We start from the raw sequence: 10000 nt of genomic DNA on the forward strand, positions 1-10000 counted from the left end.
GCTTACAGTAGTTTGTGCGCTGAAGTATTAGATAACATATGAGAATATATTAGGTTTTCTGCGTAAAAACACTTAAGTGGCTAAAAACTGGACGTTTTGATGGATCACGTGTCCTTGGTGCACTGACTTGCATGATGGTTTCCCTCCATGCAGGAAGTGCTACCCCAGGTGTTGTGTGGAGAGCGGTGTAGCCCCCGTGGAATAAAGATCATATCGTAACGGTGTTAATTATCGGACGGCGTGTGTTATCGGCAAAAGTTCGCGTTGTCATGTGAATCCATTATTAAACTGAAGTTATAGATTGCTAATTCATTATTAAACTTAACATTTTGATTGTTGAACACAGTGGTTCCCAAACTTTTTACAGTCCCGTACCCCTTCAGACATTCAATCTCCAGCTACGAGGAAAAGTTTTCCTTTTCACCTTTTAGGTGAATCCCGCGTACCCCCTGAACCACTTTGCGTACCCCTGGGGGTTTAACAGAATGGCCGATGTTTGACACTGTCCGATAACTGACATAGCTACGCTACATCACTTGGGCCCGGTGCAACACATGAGTAACCAATAGGCTAACCGACACCGTGAGTGGCATAGAGATGATGTCACTTACCGGGAAGTAGAGAAACAAAGCTCCAATTAAGATGGCTTCCAAAAGGACCAGACCAGACGCCCTTATGCTCTGCAGGTTAAAAAAACAAACAAACAAACCATATTATAACGACATCCTTTCAGTCAACACAAGGCCTCTTTCGGAACTAACCCTAACAGCCCAGTCCACAAACAGTGAAACGTATCCCAGGCTGGTAGGATCTAAAAAGAGGCTATCATATAACAATTCATCATGCACCCTGACACTGATGTAATTGATTGAGTTTCTGTAGACATGACCCGATAATTAAGGCAATTATGCGTCATCAATAAATCCATTATTCATATAAATGACTGTTTACCAACTCCAATTGGCTTGTTGTTTGTGTCTTGTAATTAGCGTCTGTTACACAAACAGCTGATGACGTTCATCAAAGCTGGACTTCATACAATGAGAGCAAGCTGTGATAAAACCTAGAGCTGCCAAAGAAAGCAATCCTCCGACTGCTAATAATATTAGCATGTCCAGCTATAAGCCCTTGCCATGTATAGTCCATGAACGCCCTGCTCCGTTGAGAAACACATCAGGGTATGAGAGAGAGAGAAAGACAGAGAGAGAGAGAGAGAGACACAGAGAGAAACTGAGACAGAGAGAGAGAGAGAAAGAGAGACAGAGAGAGAAACTGAGACAGAGAGAGAGAGAGAGAGACAGAGAGAGACTGAGATAGAGATAGATAGATAGAGAGAGAGAGAGAGAGAGAGAGAGAGAGAGAGAGAGAAAGAAAGAGAGACAGAGAGAGACTGAGAGAGAGAGAGAGAGAGAGAGAGAGAGAGGGTAAGGGGCCAGGGAGAGATGGTGTTTGTCCCTGACTTTGACTCAGAATAGTCTAATGTAACCAAGGGGAGAATGAATTAAGCCATGGCTAGACCCACATTGTCTAGTATGTGATGGTCCAGGAACAGAGACAGACCCAGGAGCCTGCAGGGCCTCAGCGGCTGAGTCAAAGACGTGAGCCCATACGCTGTAACAGCTCTGGAGGTTTCACCGTGAGCAATCGTGAGCAGAGATGTCCTATCTCTCTGCCCTCTCATTCTGTCTGTCTGTCTGTCTGTCTGTCTGTCTGTCTGTCTGTCTGTCTGTCTGTCTGTCTGTTGGTCTGTCTGTCTGTCTGTCTGTGTCTCTCTCAAGTTTTCTTTTATCATCTTATATCTTTTATATTACTATGTGAAGTTTCTTCAAGTGTTGACTATGAGGACTTGCTCCTAGCTTAAAGTGTGGACTATGAGGACTTGCTCCTAGCTTCAAGTGTGAGGACATTTGCAGAGTGGCCCTGCAGTTTCAACACAGGGACTTACTTGATTTAACAGTCACATCACACCGCCCTCTCCCAACCTCTTCATCTCCGCTGAGTGTGTGTGTGTGTGTGTGTCACTGTCAGTCAGTGTCTGTGTGTGTGTGTGAGAGTGTGTGTGAGAGTTGGTTGTCCTAGAGACTGTCAATCTCAAGCTAAATCCTCAGATTTCTTCAGATGAGGAGGAAAGCTCATAATGAATCCAATTAATTTACTGACTGGAAAGGGTCCTTGGGTGCAGAAATATGAATACCATAACCATCACGACTGAACACAATGCAATAGCTGTTTCCCCAGCCGCAAGCGCTCTGAAATTCATATTCAATAAAACTTCTGAAAATCAGAATGAATTTGTTATACTGATATGATAACCCTTTTTTATTCCGCACAGCAACACACATCCGTAACCCCTTGTGTGTTGCTGTGTGTTCATTGGTATACATAAGGGTGTGTGTCTATTCTGCACCCCTACATGCAATGTTTTCTTTTCTATAAGAGCATTCCCTACTTGTGAATATATAATCCGTGCATTAGTAGCTCATCTTTGTCTTTGCATTTGACTTTCTTCCTCTTCTCTCCTCTCTTGACCTCTCCTCTCCACATCTTTTCGTTCAGTTCATCTAATTGTTCCTACTCATTGTGTCCATGACTTTGGTGAGGCTCCCCCTGTGAAAGGGATGATAATGGCGGTGTTGTGTGCCTGATGTTTGGCCATCAAAACCCCGTTAGGTTCCCAGATTCCCATTACTGGACCATTCATTCCTGTGCCGCTTTTAATCAGCGGCTAATATGGCTGCCGATGTTACATTTATGAATGTGTGTGTGTGAGTGTGTGTGTGTGTGTGTGAGTCAGTGTGTGTGTCTCTGTGTGTGCGTGACTAATGGCGATATTTTCCCACCGGTTTGAGAGCCACCGGTGCGTATCCCTGTTGGGTTACCCACACTCATCACCAGTCGCTCAAATGAAAGAATGAAATGTTATGGGAGCCACAAAACCAATCCGTTATGAAATCAATAGTGTTGGTAAACTCACTAGAACAGTCTGTAATAAATGGAAATAATCATTTTGAAATGAGTTTCTCTTCTTAGTTCTCCAACTTCAAACTACAGTTAAAACTCAAATTATAATTGGACCAAAATCCAGAATCAAAAATATTATCCTCTCTCTCTTTCTCTCTCTCTCTCTGTCTCTCACACACACACATGCGCACACACGCACATGCACACACACACACAGACACATACACACACACACACACACACACACACACACACACGGCGCTAAGATCTCACCTTGTTCCTGCGGAAGTGGTAGACCAGTATCATGCTGATGAAATCTCCCAGCATGCACAAGCCCTGGAAAGACAGGACAGCCAAGCGCAGGTAGCTGTCACCACGGGCGATGCAGGGCGTGTCATCTTTGCAGTAGGCACATCCTTCTTGACAGGGCATGCAGTGAGCAGAGTCTTCGGTGATGTCTGTATCGTAAGGCCCTTCCACCAGTCCTGTGCCCATATGCCCATTCCCTAAAGAAACACACACACACACACACACACACACACAAACACACACACACACACACACACACACACACACACACCAACACACATTTGCCTTATCAGGGCACATATACTATAATAGAGGATACAGATGTACACTTTCTTTACATAGTAAGTAAGGGAGACCATCCAAACACACAAGTATGTGGCACAGCTGAGAAAGTGTGTGTATTTCCATGTGTGTGTGTGTGTGTGTGTGTGTGTGTGTGTGTGTGTATGTATGTTAAACAGAGTGATATGCAGAGAGAGAAAGTACCATCTGGTCTGTTACTTTGATGTGTCACTCTCCGACACGCGTGCACACCCCGTTATGACCCTGTACTTTATGACCACAGAGGTTTTCCCTCTTAAACACATGGGCACATCTTTAATTTAGCATTTACTTCTCTCCGCAGCTTTGTGATCCATAATGCAATTCTAATTTGCATCGCAGCAGATCGCAGGAAATGCCATTACCGCGCAATTAAGGCAGATGTGTTCTCTGGCATGCCGGCGGGTGCATGGCAACTGCAGAGTACAGTGGACAGCCTTAGCCAGTTCCACCACAGTCTGTGCGACTGGAAGTGCCCTCCCTGCACGGAGTCACACTGCATAAATACACACCGTATTTATGGAACAGGGGAGGATAGGCATGGCAGGGAAAACCACCTGTGTGTGTGTGTGTGTGTGTGTCTATCTGTATGTGTGTATCATGTGTGTATCATGTGTGTCTATATCTGAATGTGTGTGTGCCGTGTGTGGCAGCAGGACAGAGGCGGTATAAAGTGCGAGGATAATGACCAACGTGTCACTCCACATGAGAGGACACGTCACACACACTGATGTATGCACACACACACACACACACACACACACACACACACACACACACACACACACACACACACACACACACAAATACCACAATGAGTCATTTTACAGGGACAAAACTGCCTTGGAGTGGAACTAGATTCAAAGGAATATTGTGGTGTATGTATGTGTGTGTGTGTGTGTGTGTGTGTGTGTGTGTGTGTGTGTGTGTGTGTGTGTGTGTGTGTGTGTGTGTGTGTGGCATGTGTGTCAGCTCAGTCTAGAACCCCCCCTAGTCAGAAAGAGTTTTACCTCTGGGCCCTAGGCAGAGTAACCAACATACAAAATGGCTGCCAATCTGAATAATGAGCTGAACTCATGTATGATATCAGTTGGACTATTTAAAGGAGCAACAAGCAGTGCTGACACCAAGCATTTAAAATCGGTGCTGCATTCCAAATTCAAAATACTGGAGAGCGTTGTCTCCCCCATTCCAATCCTCCCCAGACTCGAGCACAAGACGAGCTCAACATTAAATGTTGACAATGGCAAGCGACGACAAGTCCTACACTGTCAGTAGATCAGCTAAATGAATACATTTGAGTAATCACGTTTGTAAATTGAGTCAATTTAGAGTCAAACTTGCAGTTTCTGTCGTATATTACTGTCATACTGGCTGTTGCTGAGGTAGTACACAGCCAGCTGTAGCTCAAAGCTTACCTGTACAGGAAAACATTAGCCAACTTGGCATATGTCTTAAAATCCTTCTGGGCTCTTAGCTGTCTTTATCTTTCGAATTCATCTCCAATATTTAGACCCATTTTACTACATCTCTGTTCGTGCAGCCTTTTGGAAGGATGCCGAGGCGTCTTCGGTTGGGTAGAATCAAACATTATCTCTGCTGGTCCAGCTTGTTTGCTTGCTTCCATGGCGGTCGCATGTTGCGTTTACGTTCATATCTAGCAACCTGGGGTTTCAAAATGGCACTGGAGAACTGGGCAGTGGGCAAAATCAGGCCAAAACACAAACAGACGTTCCCCTCCGGAACTGTAATTTGAAAAGGGCAATATTCTGGCTGGAGCATTGTTGTCAGAGAAGCCAGTATTTCAGTTTAGCAGGTTTCCTTAATCCCTGATCATTTTATGATTTAGTACAGTACATTTATTATATACTGGTCCATCCAAAAATCACATTAAATACCTGTTACAGTTATAGTGACGTCCACAGTAGTAAAGCCACTATGGGCATTGAAATTAGCCAATGTGCCTTTGTTAGTAAATAAGTTTGGAGCGGGTTTTAACACATGTACATCTTTAGTAAACAGGGGCTGGGTGGTTTGTAGCACAAGTGAGAGATGGACCCTTCGCAGGTTCCTACTGGGACAAACACACACACACACGCACACACACACACACGCATACACACACACACATACACATCAGCCTGCACTCCCCCGCTGGCTGCATGTTCTCTGTTCTCTCTGTGTTGAAGGCATGAAGGAGCTCCCATCCATGATCTCATCAGGAGGGAGGGAGGGAGGGAGAGTGGATGAAAGTAAGGAGGAGAGTAGGAAAAGAGGGGGATGGGAGGAGGGAGATTGTGGGGGAGAGGCGAGGAGACAGAGAGTATGAGGAAATAGGTCAGGAGATGAGAAAAGAGGAAGGATAGCAAAAAAGCCTAAAGGAGAGAGAGAGGAAAGGAGGGAGAGAGAGGGAAAGAGGTGAGAGAGAGGGAGAGAGAGAGGGAGAGAGAGGAAAGGAGGGGGAGAGATGTGAGAGACAGATACAATAGATAATGAGCTGGTGGCGACAGTGTTTCAGGAAGTAGAGGAGTTCATCAATTGGAAGTTTGCTAGTTCAATCCCGACTCCTCCGGGCCATGTGTCAAAGAGCCCTGGAGCACAACACTGAACCCCCAACTGCTCCCGACGTGCAGGTTGGAGAGTCCTGGCATGGTAGCCTCTGCCGTTGGTGTGTGAATGGGTAGATGAGGCCTTAATGCAATTTGAATGCTTTAAGTGCTCTAATGAGTAGAAAAGAGCTATATAAATGCAGTCCATTTACCATAGAGGAAAGGGGAAGGACTTACATGAGAGGAAAACAGAAGATTCACACCAAGTGACACAGGTGGAGAGAAGATGAAGAAATTAAGGGGGGAAGAGATAGAGATAGAGAGGGGGTGGGGGGGGCTCCACGGTTAAAAATAGAGAAAAAAAGAAAGAAGGCCATGTTGTCCCTGATCTCCATCGTGTGTAATTAAAGCATTAAAGCGGAAGGACCACAGCAGGGCTGCCAGGGGAAGGGAGGGGAGGGAGGTGGGGAATGAGACTTTAACCCTCAACCTTGTTCCTCTGTAGTGAGGAGGCAGCGCATAGAATTCACACTGATACACACACAAATCAAATAAAATAAAATAAAATCAAACTTTATTTGTACGGCGCATTTCATACAAGGAAGTAACACAATGCGCCTCACAGTAGGAAAGAAAAGAGGGGGGGGGGTTACAAACACTTGTAAAAAAAAAAAAAAAAACACACAGATTTTCAAGAGATAAATGAATAAAATAAAATAAACGTACTAACCGCACTGGCACCGTAAAGGACTACTCAGCACGGTCATCGTCAAACTAAGCTGCTGGGACACACACACACACACACACACACACACACACACACACACACACACAAACACACAGACACACACACACACGCACAGTGCCCTGATGGCACAGATAGCTGATTCACAAACACACACACACACACACACACACACACACACACACACACATACACACTCACAGTGCCCTGATGGCATAGATACACACACACACATACACACGCACAGCGCCCCGATGGCACAGATAGCTGATAGCTGGTTCTGACGGCATGTAAAGAGAGCTCGCTCAGCTTGTCTGTACAGACAGGTGCCTTTTGTTTTCTGCTGAGCTCCATGGGAGTGGTCCAGAGGAAGCCTCTCCCTAGCACCTGTAAGCTGGGGGGCGTGGGGGTCAAGGGTCAAGGGTCAAGGGTCATGGCAAGTGGTGCTTTACATAATGAGGTGGGGCTCTGTGTCACGGTACAACATGGTGCCACTCTGCTTGTGAAACGCATCCCAAACCATGGGATTTTTTTTATAATATCAGAGATTCAGAATTCTTCAGCTAATCCAAAACCAGGAGAAATATGTGTAATTGATTATGTACTTTTTATGCACTTCACCCATTTATTTGCATTCATCCTCTTTAGCTAACGTTTTTCTTTTAAGCAACAAAAGGGCAAGTGTTAAGTGTAAATCAATCCCATGACAGGTAGGGTATATATTTTATAAGTGCACGCGTTTAGTGTTCATCGAACCCATGACATGTAGGGTATATATTTAATAAGTGCCCGTGTTTAGTGTCGAACCCATGACAGGTAGGGTATATCTTTTATAAGTGCACGTGTTAAGTGTTCATCGAACCCATGACAGGTAGGGTATATATTGTATAAGTGCACGTGTTTAGTGTTCATCAAACCCATAACCTTCACATTGTTAGCACCTTCGCTCTTGCACTTCAGTTGGAGTTGGGGCAGTTGCCCTCTATTTCCAGCAAGAAGACCAATACTTACTTTCATAGCCATTGACGGACACTCGGTTTGGGTGGTAGAAGCCCCGCTTGCAGTGACACATGTACTTGTCCAGCACGAATCCGTGACCAGGGATGGGCAGACACTGCAAGGAGACAGAGGAGAGAGGGAAGCTGTCAGTAACTGTCAAGCCCCAGACATGGACACGTGTCAAAGAGAACAAGGACACCAACTTACAACCTCCAAAGCACAGTGTGATAATTTATTAAAGTGATAATTTATTAAAACTTTTCATACAAACACACACACACACACACACACACACACACACACACACACACACACAGACACACACACACACATTAAAAAAATGCCTGACTGATTAGAAAGGATGACAATAACGAAAGTCCGAGGCAAGTAACTCCGCAGCACCCGTCCAATCAATGAGCAGTGTGTGGACTCGTGAAAAATGCAGTTAGGCAGGAGGGAAGTGTAATTATGGAAGTAATGACTTTCCTGTGTCCAGCCTCTGTTCATTTCTAACTCAGTCCCTTTGATTCCACAACCCTGGTACAGAGAGCGGCCATGGAGAACACCCCACCACCACACACACACACACTCACACACACACACACACACACACACACACACACACACACACACATACACACACACACACTCACACACGCACACACACACACACACACACACACACACACACACATACACACACACACACGCACACACGCACACACACACACACACACACACGCACACACACACACACAGACACACTGACACTCATACACTCTCTGGGAGTAGTACTAATCTACGCGGCCCTCTTCCAAACCCACTTGTCATAATTAAATCTGGATCAAGAGCAGGAGCATTTGTAGAATCAAAGGAGATGTATTAACTGTCCTGTTATTGCAATGTAGATTCTCTCTCTCTCTCTCTCTTTTTCAAGTACTAACAACATGCTAGAAACATAATCTGAGTCGTAGAACTTCTCTTTGAGCTTTGCAAAACTGTCCAGGATGTGTAATGATTGTAATTCATTATAATTAGGTGTTTTTTTAAAATAAGATCATTATTCAAAAACCAGAGGAACAGGATAGCCTTTGGTCAATGCCTCAGTGAAAATACTGTAAGTATCTCCCACGTCTATTCTTCACAACATGCAGGAGAGTCTGTGTGTGTGTGTGTGTGTGTGTGTGTGAGTGTGAGTGACATGTGTTTAAGAGGGAAAACCTCTGTGGTCATAAAGTACAGGGTCATAACGGGGTGTGCACGCGTGTCGGAGAAGTCAAAGTAACAGACCAGATGGTACTTTCTCTCTCTGCATATCACTCTGTTTAACATACATACACACACACACACACATGGAAATACACACACTTTCTCAGCTGTGCCACATACTTGTGTGTTTGGATGGTCTCCCTTACTTACTATGTAAAGAAAGTGTACATCTGTATCCTCTATTATAGTATATGTGCCCTGATAAGGCAAATGTGTGTTGGTGTGTGTGTGTGTGTGTGTGTGTGTGTGTGTGTGTGTGTGTGTGTGTGTGTGTGTGTGTGATGGAAAGCGAGGCATCTCCCTGAAGGGGACAGCAGGCAGCTAGCTGCTTCAAGACAGCTGCTCTTGGGGGATCTGTCTGAGAAGTCTGCTTAGACCTTTACAGATTCATCTGGGTTTAGAGAGTAAATCTGAACTACTAGAACACACACACACACACACACACACACACACACACACACACACACACACACACACACACAAAAGACTGCTGCCAGGTTATCCATTTACATAGTTCTTCTTTAAGGCACTCTGTGATATAACTGCTTTTGAAAATGTTGACATGCAATTGGCTTACTTATACACAAATGATTTGGCCTAAATACAACAAATGTAAGTATTTGATTGTGTCCCACCATTTCCTGATTGAGTCTGATTGAGACTGGCTTATACATGCAAAATTGCCTTGATAGGTATATTCTAAAAAAGTGCCTATGAGCTAACCCAAGCTCCTTAATCAGCAGAAATACCCCCCCGGGGGTAACTCGCTGCCCCGTCCTGCCCCGTCCTCCTCCCTGTGAGCTCGGAGCCTCTCCATTTCTGCTTCCTGGATCCATGAATCTTTAAA

The 10000-nt window shown here is 44.9% G+C and overlaps 1 protein-coding gene across 2 annotated transcripts in view; it reads right to left on the reverse strand.

The window, feature by feature from the left end:
- The window catches only part of gpr158a (G protein-coupled receptor 158a), a 74611-nt gene that overhangs the window by 33063 nt on the left and 31548 nt on the right, over positions 1-10000 (reverse strand). For both annotated transcript variants that reach the window (XM_012815029.3, XM_031583974.2), the window contains exons 3-5: positions 7897-7999; positions 3235-3467; positions 612-680 (exon numbers count right to left, since the gene is read on the reverse strand). In XM_012815029.3, the coding sequence (XP_012670483.2) occupies positions 612-680; positions 3235-3467; positions 7897-7999 (405 nt within the window). The remainder of the gene's footprint in view (positions 1-611; positions 681-3234; positions 3468-7896; positions 8000-10000) is intronic.

This window comes from Clupea harengus, chromosome 17, assembly GCF_900700415.2.
Source record: "Clupea harengus chromosome 17, Ch_v2.0.2, whole genome shotgun sequence".
Lineage (NCBI taxonomy): Eukaryota > Metazoa > Chordata > Actinopteri > Clupeiformes > Clupeidae > Clupea > Clupea harengus.